This window comes from Podarcis erhardii, assembly GCF_964252035.2.
Source record: "Podarcis erhardii genome assembly, chromosome: 17".
Classification (NCBI taxonomy): domain Eukaryota; kingdom Metazoa; phylum Chordata; class Lepidosauria; order Squamata; family Lacertidae; genus Podarcis; species Podarcis erhardii.
In genome coordinates, this window is record NC_138515.1 from 635,897 (window position 1) to 655,226 (window position 19,330).

Here is a 19,330-nt window from a genome sequence, read left to right on the forward strand (position 1 = left end):
CGACCCACAGCGCCGTTACCCCCCTCCGCGATCCAGAGCCCCTTACAGGGTTCCTTCAACGTTTCGGGGGTTGCTTCTGGCGCCCGCCGGGTCCCGAGACCACAGGCTTCTGCTACCTGTGGTTTTCCGATGTGGGTCTCCGCTTTGCCGTAGCGGACGACCCGTTCTCAACGGAGCTCCCTCTCCCAGTTAGAAGAGGGCAGCCATTGCCGTTCGCGCCGCCTCCGGAAGTCTCAAGAACCTTAGTTTTTAACTTGTTCAACTTAAATCCTGACACTTGACCAAATTCCTGAATCAATTCCAATACTCTTTTAGTACTAGATTCTGGCTCCTGTAATGTCAATACTAAATCATCTGCAAAAGCTTTAAGTTTGTACTGTTTAGCTCCGTCCCAAAGCGATTGTGTATTTCTAAACAATCAGAGCGAACCCTGGGCCTCCTACTTCTTTGAGTCACGTTTATCTGGCTCCTGTGTTGGTGAACTAGCCTCCTTCTCAGGGGAGTCCCCTGTCTCCTCCTTGGTGGAGACGGTGTGCTCTGTTGCTTCCAAGAAGAGCTCCAGCTCTCTAATTCTTTGGAGCGTAGCTACACGTTCCTCCAGAGGGCAATCAACATGCAATTGCTGCAGGTAAAGCTGCCTGCAACCTTTGGCAAGATGGCAAATATTGCGCAGGAACCGCAGGTGACTGCAGCTGTTCCCTCACCCTCCATCTTGAGAGGGTCCACTGTAGGAATGTTGTACTTGACTGCAGCTTTACATCGCACACACTGAAGCATGAAACATGTTAGGCATCCCTAGGAATATGGAGGCAGTAGCAAAGGGAGGTTCAAGCCCCCTCCATTTCAGTGTGTGTGTTATGATTGAGTCAAAAGGGGGAAAGTCAATCCATCATTCCCCGCTCCCAGCTGTGCAGCTTAGTAAAGTCAGGGCTGGAGGAACAAACTGGAGAAAACTTGGCACTGAATGTAAAAAAACCAGATTCCTAAGAACCTTGGCTTTCACTTTACAAAACACACATAAACAAACACCAAGTTTCTAGCCATTGGGACTGAAGATGTGCTTGAAAATGTGCAGGCAATATTTAGTGAAGCCTCATAAGGAATTGCATCTTTTGAATATGATTTCCCATAGTAACCACGACTTCAGGAGGATACAAAATGACCAAAATGTACATAAAAAGTTATGCAAATAAGAAATTATTCACATGTGCTTGGCATGCTTAATTTATAGAAGCAGGGAGAATTCAATTTCCTTTGTAGCAAAATGGGTCTTCCCTTGGCTCAAATGTCTGGGCTGTTTCTCTTAGGTACACAACAGACAAAACCCTAAACATAAATATGCTAGAAGTCAACGAGGCAAAGTCCTCTGTTCTTACTCTGCAGCAGCAGCGACAGGAGGAGCAGGAGCAGGAGCAGGAGGGGCTATGTTGCTGACACACCAGAAGTCACTCCTGGTTCCTGAGAGGAGGAGCAAAGCAGCAGGGAGCTTGGTATGGCCCATGTGGCCCAGCAGAGTCCATCTGATGTTCCCACCACCTCACTTGCACCAAGCCCCCTGCTTGCTCCTCTGCACTTGGTGTTGGAAAACCAGCCTAGCAACCCTGCCCACTAAGGCTCACTCCATCTGTGTATAGCGATATAATTTTATTTCCCCCTAGATCTAACCATAGGTAAAGGTAAAGGTACCCCTGCCCATACGGGCCAGTCTTGACAGACTCTACGGTTGTGCGCTTATCTCACTCTAGAGGCCGGGAGCCAGCGCTGTCCGCAGACACTTCCAGGTCACGTGGTCAGCGTGACGAAGCTGCTCCGGTGAACCGGCACCAGAGCAGCACACGGAAACGCTGTTTACCTTCCCGCTATAAAGCGGTCCCTATTTATCTACTTGCACTTAAGGGTGCTTTCAAACTGCTAGGTGGGCAGGAGCTGGGACCGAATAACAGGAGCTCACCCCGCTGCGGTGATTAGAACCGCCGACCATGCAATCGGCAAGTCCTAGGCTCTGAGGTTTTACCCACAGCGCCACCCGCGTCCCTATAGATCTAACCATAGTGCTGCTTATCTTAAGAATAAGAGAACTCTTCCCTTCTTGTCTTGCCCCAGGTCATCTACAGGCAGCTGTTTCATCACCGGATGAAATAATGTTTTTATAATGCTTTTCTTTTGGATGCGCTTACTACCCTGGGCTCCTTCAAAACAAGGGCGGAATATACATTTAATAAGGGAATCAATAAAATGCATCCTTGTGACTCTCATTCGCCAAGGGCAGTGCTAGAATGAAGTGTGTTTGAGCAGTGCAGAAATATGTTTTATTTCACAGAATCATAGAGTTGGAAGAGACCCCAAGGGTCAAGCCCCTGCAATGCAGGAATCCTAGCTAAGGCACCCATGAGATATTTCTTCTTCAAATACTTCTTTTCTTCCCTTGCTCTAGGTTTTTAGTTCATCACCTGGGAAGAAAGGTAAGAAGCAAAATACTTTCGAATGGTGATGGGGAACATGGATGTTGTTTGACTACAACTCCCATCATCCCTGACCATGGTGGGTGGAGCTGATGGGAGTCCAAAAACATCTACAGTACAGGGACTTCTACTTTTAACAATGTGGAAAGAGAAGGGAGATAATGGGTTTTACATTGTGCTAGAACAGGGGATCATGAAATGTTGGTTGGCCACTGTGAGAACAGGATGCTGGGCTATGGTGGACCTGTGCTGTGGGATCCACTGGGACTCTTGCTGTGTTCTTTCTAAACTAGGGTTAGGCCAAGCTCAGAGAAAGTTACACAGAACCAATTAGCTGGATCCTCTTCAAATGGCTTACGGCTCATTTCTGAGAGCGACTGCCTTCCAAGAGATGGAAAGGAAAGGGTGTATTCACTGCAGCAGTGGGGAACCTAGGCCCTCCAGATGTTGGTGACCGACAACACCCATCAACCCTAGCAAGCAGTCAATGGACAAGGATAATGGGAGTTGTAGTTCAGCAACAACTGGAGGGTTAAAGTTTCTGCCTTATTAGTTTCCCACAACCTCCTGGAAGCTGTTGCTACCTTCTACAAGGTCTCCTTCCGAGTTGCCATACTGGAGTGCTAGTTTGTCACGACCCTAGTCGTTCCAGGATGACAAATCTCAGAAAGTGGTGCTGGAAAGTTGTGGGTCTTCCTTGTGGTCTGCAAGGCTCAGCTGGCACTCTTCTTTCAGCCCGCTTTTCACAAGACATGAACATCCCTATATTCTAGCTTCCTAGATGATGTTTGCCCCAGTGTTTGTTACAGGCAAGCTGATGTGAGAATTGACATCCTCTCAAGTTTTTTTACTAGCCCCACCATCACAACGGACTGCCCCCACCCAAGAATATGAAGATGTGGGCAACATCAGTCCCAGGAGTAGCCCAAATGCGGTGGTATCTTCTGCCAATGGAATGGGTAAGTAAGGGGACCTTTAGGCAAAAGGTCATGATAGTGCTGCAGGGTGCATTCGTGTGGAAACTGAGGGGGCGGAGAGGGCCAGGTTCCTACCCAAATCTCTCAAAAAACAAACACACACACACACACACACAAAGTGGTTCATACACCTGTGTAGATTTCAATATACATACTAGGGTCTACTGCCACTGCTTGCTTCACTGATCAACCCCACCTCTCTGCCACCACCTTTGCCAACTACCTCCCCCCCACATGACGACACCCACCTTCCTTTTTTCACACTGGAGCTGGTGCAGCTGCCTAGTGGCAGGCACATGAACTGCAGCATAATGACAGCCTTACATTTTTATGGGTACAGCAAGATATACAAACACCTCCAACATAATCCACGTTAGGAGGAAAGGAGAGTGAGGTTGTTAAAGATAGCTCAAGAGGACTGCATGATTCTCCACATCCTGTCATGTGTTAAAATTAAAATACACAAAAGGACAATTGCCATCAGAGATGTGAAGGGGAGGGAATCATAAAAGAAATAGAACAAACCTCTCAGTGCTTTGTCCATCTCCTCTTGCCCCTCTAGGGTTTAACTTCCGCATCGGGAAGCCCAAGGGACCAAGAGACCCTCCTGCTGAATGGAGTCGCATCTAGGCAGCATGACAGAGAGACAAGGACACTGCTTCTGCCATTGAGCAATACAGATCGGGACCAATACTGCTGCCTGCTCACTTCCTTAGGGAATAACTGTAAAAATAATAACCACCAGCAAATTGTGCCTCTGGGGCCATGGACCAAAAGGCAGCAGCAGTTGCATGCACTATACTCCAGGACTTTTCTACCAGAAGAGGATATGGACGTGCTCAAAATGTTGGGATCCACCAGCTAAGGAATGTGTGAACCTGGCAGCCACCTTCTCTTCACCAGCTTCTTGAGCGGCTCTTAGCTGGCCAGGGCAGTTTTGCCCGCCAAAATTTAAAGCCTGGTACCCCATGCCTGGAACCATCCACACAGCACATCCCTCCTCCCATTAAACAATATTTGCTAATTTGTGAATTGCGCTTTTATCAACAGCCACTGGAGCAAATCCATTCCACTCAGGAGTCTGCCTGATTGCCCCATCTTATGTCAATTTACATTTCTCCTCTTACTTACTACAGTCATTTCTGCAACCTAGTCTATGGAATGGGAAGGAATGGAAGGAAGACATTTGGTGGCTTTGGGATTCTTGGTCTTCTCCCATCTGGAGGGGGTAAAATCAAGGCCTGGCACCAGCACTTCAAATTAGCTCATTGGGTTAGGGACCCCCCCCCCCACCGCTGGGTGTTCCAATTGCAACATATTACTTCTCACATGCAGAATACTTTTGTCAAAAGATTGCACTCATGAGGCTGGGGAGAATGAGGAAGGAAGATGGAGCACCAGTTACTGTCCTGGTTTTGGTTTTTTTTCTTTTTAGTCTGAATGTTCAATTGCTCTGCTCTTTCCAGATCTCTTGCTGGAGAACTAGAAGCTTCCTGGAGGTCTGACTTTCCTGGAAAGTAAACACACAAGAGCTCTGATCTACCCAGGCTTTGGGATGCTCACATCCATGCCACTTTGGAGTCCATGTAGGCAGTGCTAGATCCCTGTGAGGTTTTGGTAGATTGCGGCCGATCTCTGGCTCCCTTTCCTTAGTGTTGCTAAAACTGACTCCTGCCTCGCCCTCCATTGTTGTTTGATCTCTGGAAGGGAAAACGGAGCTTTCTCTGTGCTGCTGTTTTCATCCATAGCGATCTTCTTGTGAGTGAGTTTACCCCTTTGTCCCTTGCCTTTACCCCCCCCCCCAAAACCGGAAGCCCCCCAAAAGCTATTTTTGAACCCCCAAAACGGGGCTTTCCTTCCAAAAAAGAGCTCAACAGTAGATTACTGCCAGTTTTTAATTCTGAAAGTAGATCACAGTCTCTTGAGAGTTGGCCACCCCTGCCCTATGATTTAACTGCCCTAGAGGAAAGCACCAGGAAGAGAAGATGGACGTATAAAAATCTGTAAATACCAGTGGTGGGGAGTGGTTGCTGCCCCCATCCCTTAGAACTCCATCACATTGCCTGATACAGCCATCAGAAGGGAAGCATTTCGCATCACCTAGGGGTGCATTCTATGCCAATTTCCCTCCCTTCCGCTACTCTGTAAAACTCCTCCCACAATCCCCAATTTCCAGCAATCAGCCTGCCTACTCTGGGATCCTCTCCAAGAAAAACATTTTCTGTGAAACAGAGAGATGAGAAATACATCTCACAAAACTAGAGCAAAACAAAGGGGCAGGGAAGAATTTGGGGCCCCACTGAAATCTATTCTACTAGCCATTTTCCCATTTCCAGGAAATATAACTGCGCCAAGTTGACTTACTCTGTGGAACAGAGAGAGAAAGGAAAGTAATTCCATTTGTTCTATCAGGCCAGAAATCATGAGAGTTGTAGTCCAGCAACATCTGGGAGGCACCAGGTTTGACAAGGCCATGTTTTCTATCCTGCCTGCTCCTTAACAGCAACTAGGAGCGATTCCATCTTCACTCATTCTAGGACTGCTTGAATGGGCGTCAAAGTGGGCCTTCTCTTGGCGACCACCGCTGCCCTCGACATCCATTCCCCTGATGCTGTTTTTGGAAGGAAGGAAGGAAGGAATGACAGGGCTCACTGTAATATGTAGCCCAGTATGTGTGCGCCAAACCCACAACTGAACAGGGATGCAGAGCAGGAGAGAGCAGGCTTCCAAGATGCCCCCCCCCCGGTACAAAACAACAACGAAAAAAAACCCAGGTAGAATGCTCTGTGCCTGGAGAGGGAATCTGTCGTGGAGATTCCTGCATGGCAGGGAGTTGGACTAGATGACCCTTGGGTCCCTTCCAACTCAAAGATTCCATGAAATCTATGAATGCTTGGCATAGTTGGGGGGGTTTTGTGTCCTTTGTCTGCATGGGCCAAGGAGATTTTCAGTGGCAGAAAGCACAGGTTTATGGGGTGAATTTGATGACTCCAGTTCACAAAGGCCCCAGATCCAGGCAGTGGACAGCCTCCTTGAGGAGGAGGAAGAGAGAGGCAGTGTGGAGTCCATGCTACTCCACGCTGAGGAATTTCCGCTTCTTAGCTGTGCGAGTGTATGGGTGCCAGCGCCACTCCACATCTGCTGTACTCTCCTGCTCCAAGGTTCCCAGTTTGATCATATATACTGGAATAAGAGAAGAACAGCTTTAGAGTCTCATCCAGCTCCACTTGAAGCGGACATGCAGCACCCACCAACCCCTAACTCTGCACAGTTCTGCCTGTTAGTCCAGACACCCACCCAACTGCAGCCTTCTAAACTTTTGGCAGAAAACATTTGGACACAGACAACAAGGAAGAAGAAATGTCGACTAGCAAATACCACGGTCGTATCTTGCAAGTGCTTTCTCCATGTGCTTGAAGCATTTCACACACCTTTATCTCAAACACAAGAATGGCTTTGCTGGAGCAGACAGAAGGCTCCCCTAGGCCAGTGGTCCACTTCACCAACCACCACCAGCCAGGAGCCTCTGCAAGATCTCAAACAAGGCCTGAAGGAGATGGCCATCACTGTGTGGTACCTGGAGGCATATTGCTTCTGTAAATGGAGGAGAACCTCTGGTGGGGGAAAACTGTGGCCCTCCAGGGGTGTTTGGACTGCAACTTCCATCATCCCTGAACACTGGTCCTGCTGGCTGGGAGTCCAACCTTTGTTCACTATGAAAAGCTACTGTGACTGAATAAATGGGTAAAAATGCTTCAAGTGCGTCATAGTCTAAACAACAGCAGTTCCACTGCTGTGACATTGAGCTCTTTTAAAGTGGCACTCATGGCTGACCTCAATTCAAAGGCAATCAGGCTTGTATGTATTGCAACCAAATATCTGGAAAAGAAATTCCTCTAGAGCAGGGATGGCCAACTCCCGAGAGGGTAATTCTACTTTCAGAATTAAAATCTGGCAATGATCTACCGCTGGTTTTTGGGGGTTCAGGTCAAAGTTTTTGAGCTTTTTTAGGGAGGAGGAAAGCCCCACTTTTATACAAATACTTTCTTACAAGCTAAGTTCTGGGTTTTTTTTGGGGGGGGGGGTTAAGGCAAGGGTCGAAGGGAAGAAGTCACTCACAATAATATTGCTTTGAATGAAAACAGCCACTTCCCCTCCACTGGTCAGACAACAGTGGAGGGGGTGGGGGGGTGGGGAGGGCAGGACTCAATTTTGCTGAGGAAAAGGAGCCAGAGATCGACCCGCAATCTACAAAAACCTTGCGTGATTGACCTGTTGGACATCCCTGCTCTAGAGCATACAAAAGTAAATGTTTTAATCGTTTTTATGTAATTGCATTATGTGGTGTGTGTTTTTTAATATTTACGATTTGGCACACTCTTAGAAGCAAATTAAGGCTGAACAGCAGCCTGCCACTTTAATTTACTAATCAGGTTTGGCATTCAAATGTTGCAGGAGAAAGAAAAAAGAGGAAAGGAAGCAACACCTCAAATTCTTGTGAAACAGGCTCCAGTCAGAGCCAAACTCCAGGCTCAAATATATCACTTTGTAAGTAAAAAGGGATGGAATCACATCAAATGCTCTTCTATGCTTAAAAAGAATCAGCAACCATTATGTGCATGGCAAGGTTCCCCAATGGGAGGAAGCACAGCCTTTCCCTGACATGCTGAAGCTTTATGCAGAACAGACTTATCTGATGGTGCCATCCTCCAATTGCACAAGGAAGCGGTTCAGCTCCTGGAGGGCTATACTACGGATATTTCTGAAGGTATAATTCAGCCCTAAGTGACACATTCCAGCCATTCAACAGTTGGAGATTTCAACAACCAGAGATTTTTACACCCACCCACTTACCTAGAGGAATGGTGGCAGTTCAGGGGCACATTCCAGCCAGGCAAAAGTGCCTGAGGTAAGTGCAGAGCAGGGCTGGGAAGCGGCTGTGGCTCGAGGAGCGCCTGCTGTGGAGGCCTGGAGGGCCACATTCACCCCTGGGCCTGGAGTCCCCCACCCTCTGCTCTGTTTGCCCTATATTCCATTTGTGGATTTGCACCATGCCCTTCCAGTGTTCTAGGCAGCTGACTTACGTTTCATCTCAAACCTTGGCCCAACCTCTGTAAGCTCTACATTCCGGTGGTCGGTCTTCTTGTAGACGTGGTGCCTGCCACAAAAAAAGCAAGTTTTGTTAAGAAGCTAGTGCTGGAACAATCCCCAACAAGCCCATACTCACTGACTACCTCCCTTTTTGCTGCTGCCCTCTCAGTGCCAGCCCCAGAGTTTGGCGCAGAGCAGAAGAGTGACAGGTCCCACAGCGCAAGGAGACCTGGCTGAAATCAGATGCCCCGTCTTTCTAGGCAAATGGGCAGCCTTTTGTTTCCCATATATGCTGCAGCGAGCAAATACTGTAGCAATGCTTCTCCGAACACATGGAGGACTATGGAAGGAACTTGTTGAATTAGCACACTCGTGCCTTGCTCTACTTTGTGCTTTTTAGAATCTTTTATGGTCCTTTTGTCATATCTCAAACTGACTCTGCTGGGTTGCAGTTTGTTGTGTTTAATTCTGTCCTCCCCCCCCCCCCAAATAAAACAAAAACTCTTTGCCACATCAGCGGAGAAGAGGTTGGAGGCCAGCATTCTTGGGAGGACCAGCACTTTGAACTGCAGCCTCTCCCCCCCTTGCAATTCACCCCCCACTTCAAAGAGAGCAAGTGTCTCTTCACCACTCACCCCACACTTTTGCAACCTATCAATGGGACCAAGAAGAGAAAAGAGAACACTGGCAGCCAGCCCTAGCAGAAACACAAGACAAGTTCCCCCTACCGGAAGGAGATGTAGTCTTCTTGGTTGGCAAAGGTGATGACCCGTTTGCTATCATCTTTGGGCACTGGAAACAGGTACTTGAGAATGCTGGTGAGCTGAGGAGGGAGAAGTGAAGAGAATGTGGGAAGACTTGTAAGCTGGTAGAAAATGGGACAGATCCACACCATACTTTTAAAGCACATTCAGCACACACTTCAAGCACATGCTGGCCCCCCAAGAATCCTGGGAACTGTTGTTTGTTAAGGGTGCTGTGAACTGTAACTCTGTGAGGAGGACACTACAGTCCATGGGGAAAGCCATGTGCTTTAAAGGTGTGTTGAATGTGCTTTAACCGCCCACAGAACATGTTTGATGAATCCCAGAAGCAAGATCTTCCACCACTGGGGAAGCTCTGGCCTGCAGGCCCATGAGACTGTTTGCCCCAAACCCATCCACCAGAACCCTGGCATAAGATAAAGTGTTGGCTGGGTTAGCTACACAGATGATTGACAAGTGGGCAACCCAGCTGCCCTGTCCAGGCTGGGGTGAGAGACCAGGATTCAGCAGGCCCCCACCCTTGGCTTACCCCTCCCCCAGTTTAGATTATAGGAGTTGGAGTGCAACAGCATTTGGAGAGGCTAGAGGGTCGCCGTCCCTCCACACCCTCATAGACCCTTAGGTTCAGTTACAGATAGGTAGCCGTGTTGGTCTGCCATAGTCAAAACAAAACAAATTCCTTCCAGTAGCACCTTAAAGACCAACTAAGTCAATTCTTGGTATGAGCTTTCGTGTGCATGCACACTTCTTCAGATAGGTATCTGAAGAAGTGTGCATGCACACGAAAGCTCATACCAAGAACTGACTTAGTTGGCCTTTAAGGTGCTACTGGAAGGAATTTGTTTTGTTTAGACCCTTAGGTTGTAACCCTAAACCTGCCAGTAAACTCAGTTGGACTTCCAAGTACAAAATATACAAGTTCTTTTACCACTCAACAAAAATAACAAGCCCTGACCTTCACTTCATATGGAAGATGCTCCAATCTCTCAATCATTCCAGTTGCTCTTTCTGTACTCTCCCACCCAACCCCTGTACTACAGGATCTTCATTTGAGCTGGGGGGACCAGAACTGCACAGTGGAACATATTGCACAGAATGCTAGACCAAGGTTTGCCCTATGTGCGCAAGACTCCATGGGCCAGAGCGAGACTTGGGCCCATGTTCTCCACCACATCCTCTCCTTTTCTCCCTTTCTCCTAATCTTGGCTTCTTGTTGTGTATGAAGCCAGAGAGTGCCATTCATGACTGTTTTGAGGGTTTCATTCTTTTAAAATCAAGCAGTGTATAAATGTTATGAAATAACTAACTAACTAAGGTTAGTTTAACAGCCAACTTCAGAAACCATGGTTTGAAATTGTCTTGTTGAGAAACTGAGCAGAGGTTTTTTTTTAGAAACCATGATCTCTGGTTAGCATGCAAGGACAAGCAGAAATTAAGGGACGGTGATAGCAAATTCTGCTAAAGTCCTCCTTCCAACTGCAGAGAAGCATGCAAGCCTGTTGCGTTTGGACTTGTTCCAGTTCACACAGAGAACTAAACCATGGTGGACATATGAATGGGGCCAGTACCCCAAAGGCAGCCGCACTAGATTCATAGAAATGCCTTGAGTGCCCACTTTTCAATCACAAATAGTGACTTTGCTCATTTTGACCTCCAAGTGCATCTTACCCGCTGCCCAAGACGGGAAGTGAAGTTGTGAAAGATGAGGTGTGGATGTGCCTCTGACATGGTGCCAATGTCTGGGATGTCGTGGCGCATGACCACATTGCAGAGCGTGAAGAAGGCAGTGGGGCCAAACGGCAAGTGGCTGATTATGAGGCCATCTACATGGTGATAAAAAGGTGGATAAGTTAGTCAGGCCCCATCACCAGTGACTGCAAGCTGAGAATAAAATCCCCCGGCGGTATAAGGCAATGCCTTGCTATCAGTGCTATGGAGCTCAGTCACCAGTTCTACCTCCTGCTTATAGACACAGAAAACTGCCTTATACACAGAGTTCATTTAGCAGGAAACCAGGTAGAGGGCCTTCTCGGTAGTGGCGCCAGCCCTATGGAACGCCCTCCCATCAAAGAAATAAATAGCTATCGGATCTTTAGAAGATATCTGAAGGCAGCCCTGTTTAGGGAAGCTTTTAATATTTGATGAATCATTGTATTTTAATATTCTGCTGGAAGCCACCTAGAGTGGCTGGGGATGGGCAGCATATAAATAATAATTTTTTATTATTAATTATTACTACTACTACTACTCTATCCTTTCTACTTTGACTGTCATTAGCTCACCAGGTTTTCTGAAAGCAGTTTTTCCCATGCAAAACATGTGCTCTACCCACTAAGCAGCAGTTACACACCTAACTACGGAAGCCACCACCAAAGAGCAGGATCCCAGCAAAACCACTCCCGGTCACTCATACAAGTGAGCCATTCTACACACTGCATAGGCAAAGATTAAAAACTGCTCCCACAATCTAACATAGGTAAATTGACAGTTCACACATAGCAACATTTGCTCTCAACAACATTTGTTTCAACTCTCTAATGTGATGCAATCCACGTCACCCCTGCCCACACCCAGCCCCGGTCAAGCCACTCACCTGGGACCCCTCTGTGCTCATGCACCACCAGCAGGTCGGTGACCCCGTTCGCTTTGCAGGCGCGGACAAGGGCCCCCACTTCATGTCGGCCTCGGTTCATACGCTGGGCCCCAGGGAAAACCAGCTTGACTTCCTAAACAGGAAATGGGGGGAAGGAGATGGGAGAGTGATCAGGAGGTATAACCTGCAAGAGTCAGATGTAGGGTCACCTAGTGGTTAAGGACAGGTTGGCACCAGAATGCCTAAAATGCACATCTGCTAACCAGGAATCCCCAAGCCTTCATGCGACACAGAGGATGAGAGCAGGAGGTGCACTCTGCACATACTCCAGAGGCATTCAGTTACTACTTCTCCACAGTTCCAAGACAGGGCCCTGGCTCACACTCAAGCCTTTTGGTGGGTCTCCAACATAACCTTCCTAACTAGGCCCAGCAAAGACCTGCTAGCTAGACCTGGAAGAGATATATCATGGACTGATCCCAGAACCTCTTATCACCAAAACAGGAAACACCGGAGGCCTTGCTCCAGACCTCCTCACTGCATGAGGTACTGCAGGCTGCTACTAAGAGCAGGGACTTTTCATCTATGTTACCTATCTTTGTAGAATGTTCTTCCAAGCAAGATCTCTCACTATTATTTTAGGCGCTTGGTTAAAAGGAGGATGCTGAAAGCGGCTTTCAGCCAAGTAAAATTTACTATTATAGTTGTTGTTATTTGTTATGCTATGCTCTTTGGCTGCTGTCTGAATTGCTTTTGGGGGGAGGGCAGTTTAACTATGTTGCATTTACACTGTTCCATCACTGCTATTGTTATTTTTATATGTTGTATGATGTCATGTTCCTAGAAGTTGCCTTGAGCATTCCCTTTCATTTTTTAAAGTTTTTATGGATTTAAGCTTTTAAAACAATGAATGCATAACACTAAGCTGAGGAAGATGATTGATCTTCCCTCCTTCCCTATAGTGGGCACATAGCTTTTCCACCCCTCTTCCCCCCACATGCACATATGCCTCTTCCTAAAAGAGAAGGAACAAGTGCTGCTCGCTTACTTTGGCAAACATCTTGAGGCGGGAGCTGGGGTCGCGGGAGGTAGTGACCATGATGCGAGGATCCTCCACACCCGCCCAGCGGTACTCGTCGTCCATGTGGCTTTTCACACCTACCACGGCAAGGCAAATTACAAAGGCAAGTGACAAATCCACAGACACTCTTTGAACTCTTAACAAGCAAGCACACACCCTGCAGCTGCACTCATCTGGAAACCAAACTTGGGTTGCAGAAAAGAACAACTTTTTTAAAAAAGAAAACAAGTGGTTCAGTGGTTCATCCATGCTCAGGGATGATTTGAAAATTTCTAAGGGTCTTGGCAGAGCACTTAGTGATTTTTCTGCCGGCTGTAGCAATTGCATAGTGTTACATGCTATAGGATTTTTCTAGCTGCTTCATTTACTTCTTATATACTGTATATTATTGTATACAAATCTGAAATCCATAGAATTCAAAAAAATCACTATGAATGCTTCTGTCTTCAACCACAAAACCACAGGCCAGTTTGGGAATGCCTCTACCAGAGTTCAAGGTTGCCTGGAAACCACAAACTAAATGATTGGAAAAGGATAGGCTACGTGGTTCATCAGCAGAGAGATGAAAACACATCATACACCTAGGGAACGTCCTCTTCATCCTCTGAGGCTGAACCCTAGCATTTATAATTCACTTCTGTTTTTTTTTTTAAATATTTTTATTAATTTTACAGGATACAGAGATACAGAAAAGAAAAACAGATAAAAGAAAAAGAATATAAAAGTTTCAAATTTCCGTAATCCTTTTATCAAATCTACTGGACTTCCCCACATCCTCCAGACCTTGCATTATTTATAATACAAACTTCAGCAATTTGTCATCTTATTTCATAACTTATTGTATCTTTCAATTTATCATGTTATCAAATTCCAAATATTGTACACCAATTCTTATATATTTTAATTAAAACACAATAAAATTATTTCCTAATTCCACCTCAAATTTCTTGTACCTTAATTTTCATTTCACCTAATTGCTATTGCTGGGGCTAAGATTTCCTAAAAGGTGCATTTTCTTAGCATTCATACAACTTATAATGTTTTTGTAGATAGTCCTTAATTTTTTTCCAGTCCTCTTCCATTGCTTCTTCTCCCAAGTCTCAGATTCTGCCAGTCATTTCAGCCAATTCCATATAGTCCATCAACTGCGTCTGCCATTCCTCCAGTGTGGGTAAATCTTGTGTCTTCCAATGCTTTGCGATGAGAATTCTTGCTGCAGTAGTAGCATACATAAAAAAGGTTCTATCCTTCTTTAACACATTCTGGTCTACAATGCCCAGAAGAAAGGCCTCCGGTTTCTTAGATAAGGTATATCTAAATACCTTTTTTAGCTCATTATAAATCATCTCCCAGAAGGCCCTCACTTTCGGACATGTCCACCAGAGGTGAAAGAATGTCCCTTCCGCCTCCTTACACTTTCAACATTTATTATCAGACAGGTGATATATCTTAGCAAGCTTGACTGGGGTCATGTACCACCGGTATATCATTTTCATAATATTTTCCTTCAAGGCACTACATGCCGTGAATTTCATTCCGGTGTTCCATAACCTTTCCCAGTCTTCAAACATAATGTTGTGTCCAATATCCTGTGCCCACTTTATCATGGCGGATTTGACTATCTCGTCCTGTGTGTTCCATTTAAGCAGCAAGTTGTACATTCTGGAGAGCAGTTTATTTTTTGCTTCTAACAATTCTGTCTCTAATTTCGATTTTTCCACCTGGAATCCCACCTTTTGTCCACTTTAAAAACCTCCTGAATTTGGGCATAATGCAACCAATCTCGCACCTTGTTTTTTAATTTTTCCAAGCTCTGTAACCTCCAATTGTCTCCAATTTTTTCAATTATTTCCCAATATTTTGGCCAATAGGCCTCCATATTGAGTCTCTTACGTGCCTTGGCCTCCACCGGTGAAAGCCACCTCGGGGTCTTACTTTCCAATAAGTCTTTGTATTTTGTCCAGACCATAAAAATTGCTCTTCTAACAATATGGTTTTTAAACAGTTTATGAACTTTAACCTTGTCATACCACAAATATGCATGCCACCCAAAAGCATTATCAAACCCTTCCAGATCTAGGACATCAGTGTTCTCCAGCAAAATCCAATCTTTCATCCAGCAGAAGGCTGCAGATTCATAATATAACCTCAAGTCTGGCAGGGCAAATCCCCCTCTTTCTTTCGCATCAGTTAAAATGTTAAACTTTATTCGGGGCTTTTTGCCCTGCCAAACAAACTTAGAAATATCCTTCTGCCACTTTCCAAAACATTCCACCTTGTCCACGATCTGTAGGGTCTGACCAGCATTTCTCATAATTATCTTTAAACAAATTCAAATTTTTAGAGGTCAGATACACCCCTAGGTATTTCACTTTTTTAACCACATTTAATTCTGTCTCTTTCAGGAACTCATCTGTTTCTGTAGATGTCAAATTTTTTGCTAAAACCTTAGTCTTTTGCTTGTTCAACTTGAATCCCGCCACTCGACCAAAATCAGAAATTAATTCTAAAACTCTTTTAGAACTAGAGACTGGCTCCTGTAATGTTAATACCAAGTCATCTGCAAATGCTTTCAGTTTGTATTGTTTCACTCCGACCTCGATTCCTTGTACCAACCGGTCCTTTCTGATCATGTTCAATAGCACCTCCAGGACTGAAATAAATAATAGAGGTGATAGGGGGCACCCCTGTCGTGTCCCTTTTTCTATTTTGAACTCCTCTGTCACCACATTGTTAACAATCAATTTAGCTTTTTGCTCTGAATAAATTGCTTCTATTCCATTTTCAAACCCCCGTCCCACTCCCATCCCTTCCAAATTTTTCTTCATAAACATACAAGAAATGTTGTCAAAGGCTTTCTCCGCATCAATAAATATTAACACCGCTCTAGTGTTAAGATTTGTTTGTAAAAGTTCCAAAATGTCGATGATGTTTCTTGTGTTATCAAACAAATGCCTACCAGGGAGAAAGCCTGCCTGGTCCTTATGGATCACTTCATTAAGGACTTTTTTGAATCTATTTGCCAAAATGTCCGCAAAGATTTTATAATCCACATTTAGGAGTGAGATGGGACGGTAGTTCTTAAGTTGGGTTTTTTCAGTTTCTAGTTTAGGTATCAATGTGATGAAAGCTTCTTTCCACGTTTCCGGTGCCTTCCTCCCCTCCATAATCTGATTACAGACCTCCATCAAGGGTTGTATCAAGTAGTCCTTCAAAACCTTGTAATATTTGGAGGTAAGTCCATCAGGGCCTGGAGATTTGCCTAGTTGGAGGTTCTGTATGACACTTTCGATTTCCTGCCGTGTAATTTTACCATTCAGGATTGTTCTCATTTCCTGGGGTATTTTTTGTAATCCATTGGTTTTGACATATTGATCCACCACAAACTCTTTCTGCGGCCCTTGTGCATAAAGTTCTTTGAAATATCTCTGGAAACACTTTCTAATTTCCTCGGGTTTCTGAACAATTCTCCCTTCAATCTCTAGATTTGTAACTATATTTAATTTTTGTCTTTTTTTCAACTGCCATGCTAGCAGTTTCCCACACTTGTTAGCTGATTCAAAAGATCTTTGTTTCATTTGCTTAATTTTCCATTCCACTTCTTGGTTTATCAATTTCGAATATTGTGCTTGGAAAAATTTCACTTCTCTCAGCACTTCCTTCGACTTAGGCCTAGATCTTAATTTTTTCTCTCCTCCTCTTATTTTCTCCAATATCTTCTCCTTCTTTTCATTCCAGAGTCTTTTCTTTATCGTATTTTGTTGTATTAGAAACCCTCTCATGACAGCTTTGCTTGCGTCCCAGATTGTTCTTTTTTCCACCGTAGTGTTTAAGTTTATCTCAAAATAGTCCTTTAGAGTTTTTTGGGCCTTCTTAACAATCTCCTGATCTCTTAGTAAGGTGTCATCATTTATAATTCACTTCTGGAGCAGCATTCCAATTCAAATCCAGATCTACAGGGCTCCGACAAGTGATGCAGAGGTAAGTTGCGCTAATGTGACAAATACAACACTTTCAAATGTGCCACATTTCAACTGGAAATTAGTTGATTTATCCAGTTAAGTGGGCCTGATGGGCTTTGTAGTCCAAATCCTCTGGAAGGCTCCAGGTTAAGAAAGGCTGATTTATAAGATGCCATTAGTGAGAAGTAATGCAATAGGGAATGCAATAGCTAATTCCACCACTGTCCTCCTTCTGGTTGTTGTCTTCTTCCTTCCAATTCCCTTTCTGCCATTTTGTTCTCTGTTCACTAAGGGTAAAGGCTACAGCCTGAGGATGCTTCCCTCAAAGCCAGTAAAATGATATATTAGTTTTACCATTCTTACCATTTTGCTCATATCAGCTACTCACCTTCTCCACCCCCATCATCAAATTCGAGAGCCTTCTGGAGCCCCAGAGCCTCCCTCCGCAATTCCGTGGGGATGAGGCAGTTCTCTGGAAGGGAAGAGGTAAGAGGAGTTACGAAAAGCAGACACAGCTGCAGGGCTCTTGACCACCATTACTGACTTCGGGGATACATTATAGGGAAATGCAAGACATACATTTTTCAACAGGCTTTTGAAGCAGAGATTACTTTATATCACCCCTTTCCTCCAAAGAACTTGAAGCAATGTAACAGTGTTCTCCCGCTGCCTGTCCATTTTATACTTAACAACAGCCCTGTGAGGCAAGTTAGGCTGGAAAATGGCGGCTGGCCCACTGTCACCCAGTGAGTCACCGTGGGTCTCCCCAGTCCTAAGAGTTTACAAAGGCCAACTGCTCCTGCATCTACAAGACACTGTACACATGCAGGTTTCCACAAAAGGCACCCTTCTCAGCATACACACATCAGTTTTGAGCAGATGCAAGTTAGTTGTTCATACCATCTAGTGCTTTTTTAATTTTTTCCTTCTTCTCCTGGATCGCCCGAAGCTTTTCTTCCTGGGCTTTGCGGTAAAGATATTCTCGCCGCTGGCGGGCTTCCCGGCGCAACTAAAAGAATACAAAGGTATGAATGGAACAACAGAAAACACTCTCTCTCCACCACTTTCCAGTTTAACAAATCTTCAGGACAAGAACGGATGATCACTTCCTAAATACCTGCTAATCCTCAAGTGAGGATGTGTCCAAACATTTGTTCCCAGTCCAGCAGAAACTATGGCCACATGCACACCATACATTTAAAGTGCTATGCTATGCCTTTAAGCAGCCACACCTTCCTCCAAAGAATGATGGGAGCTATCATTTGTTAATGGTGCTGTGAGTTGTTTGGAAACCCGTTTCCCTCCCAGAATGGTTTAATCACAGGGAACTCTGGAAATGGTAGTACTTGGAGTGGAACAGGGGCCTCTAAACAACTCTCAGCACCATTTACAAACTACACCTCCCATAATTTTTTTTGGGAAGCTATGTTTAAAGCAGCATCATAGCAGCTATGTTTAAAGCGGCATTATAGCCCTTAGGCTATAATTCCCTAGCAGCCGATGCCATATTGTAAAGTGTCAGGACATAGGACACTGTTTTACTGCAAACCTAAACACATTTACTGTACTACAGAGCATATACCTCACTGAACATTGTTCCGAGTCGGATAGCTCATTTATTCAAAATGGGTTTAATCACGCCTAAGCACCCACTGGATTGTGGCCATTGAGTTCTGAATCACAGAATGTCAGCCTTGGAAAGGCCCCTGGAGAGCATCGAGTTCAAGCCAATAGTCAATGCAAAAACCTACAGCACCCCTAACAGGCAGCAGTCTGGATTCCTAACGGATAGCTATCTGGACACCTGCAAATGAAAGAAAACCAACGCCCCCCCCCCGCCGCCGCCCATAAGGCAGTCAGACTGTTCTACTCTCAAAGAGCTCTTCGCATTCGCAAGCTTCTCCTTGCTAGTCATTGTGGGTCTGAAACTGAGAAGAGGAGTCGAGGCAGCAACTGGTTACAATTTGCTCCCCTCCCACGATGCACTACTATGCCAACCATTACGAGGGATTCCTAGGAGAGCGCTGCCGGTGGGCAAGCGGGCCTGGCCATCCAAAGCTGCTGCTACCAACACGGCAGCCTTCAGGATCCCTGTTTGAGCTGCAGCTGCTGGGACGCGGCCCGCTCGGGAAGCCCCTCGGCCGGCCTCGCAGGGCCCCCTTCGCCCGACAGCACCAGCAGCGCTTTCCCCAGCGGCTCCCGAAAAGCCTCCGCCGCCGCCGCCGCCGGCTCCTCACCATGCTGCTTCCCCACCACGCCGGGCTCCACCTTGCGCCGGAAGATCTCGCCCCTTCCTGCCTTACCGCCCCTTCCCATTGGCCAGCGCGAGCCTGCTAGAGCGGAAAAGGACGCAAGCGGAAAACCCCGAAGGCCGTTTGCCCACAGGAAAGATGGCGGAGC

At 45.8% G+C, this 19,330-nt stretch overlaps 2 protein-coding genes across 8 annotated transcripts in view; one reads left to right on the forward strand and one right to left on the reverse strand.

The window, feature by feature from the left end:
• PTPN18 (protein tyrosine phosphatase non-receptor type 18) overlaps positions 1–4,463 on the forward strand; it is a 122,577-nt gene extending 118,114 nt beyond the window's left edge. For all 5 annotated transcript variants that reach the window (XM_081844627.1, XM_081844626.1, XM_081844628.1 and 2 more), the window contains 3 exons: positions 2,435–2,462; positions 3,317–3,421; positions 4,002–4,463. In XM_081844627.1, coding sequence (XP_081700753.1) covers positions 2,435–2,462; positions 3,317–3,421; positions 4,002–4,069 — 201 coding nt within the window. In that variant the 3' untranslated portion in view covers positions 4,070–4,463. The remainder of the gene's footprint in view (positions 1–2,434; positions 2,463–3,316; positions 3,422–4,001) is intronic.
• An 853-nt stretch (positions 4,464–5,316) lies between these two features.
• On the reverse strand, positions 5,317–19,261 carry IMP4 (IMP U3 small nucleolar ribonucleoprotein 4). Of its 3 annotated transcripts, none has more exons than XM_081844653.1 (9): positions 19,168–19,261; positions 17,831–17,939; positions 17,319–17,402; positions 12,936–13,045; positions 11,888–12,020; positions 10,963–11,117; positions 9,259–9,353; positions 8,524–8,597; positions 5,317–6,622 (listed from the first exon to the last, which is right to left on the reverse strand). In XM_081844653.1, exons 1-9 carry the CDS (start codon positions 19,168–19,170, stop codon positions 6,510–6,512), a joined length of 876 nt encoding a protein of 291 aa, XP_081700779.1. In that variant the 5' UTR covers positions 19,171–19,261; the 3' UTR covers positions 5,317–6,509. The 3 variants fall into 3 exon arrangements, with proteins under 3 accessions (XP_081700779.1, XP_081700781.1, XP_081700780.1); XM_081844655.1 differs by lacking the exon at positions 19,168–19,261 and adding an exon at positions 18,735–19,046; XM_081844654.1 differs by lacking the exon at positions 19,168–19,261 and adding an exon at positions 18,048–18,525.
• Between the last annotated feature and the right edge of the window lie 69 nt (positions 19,262–19,330).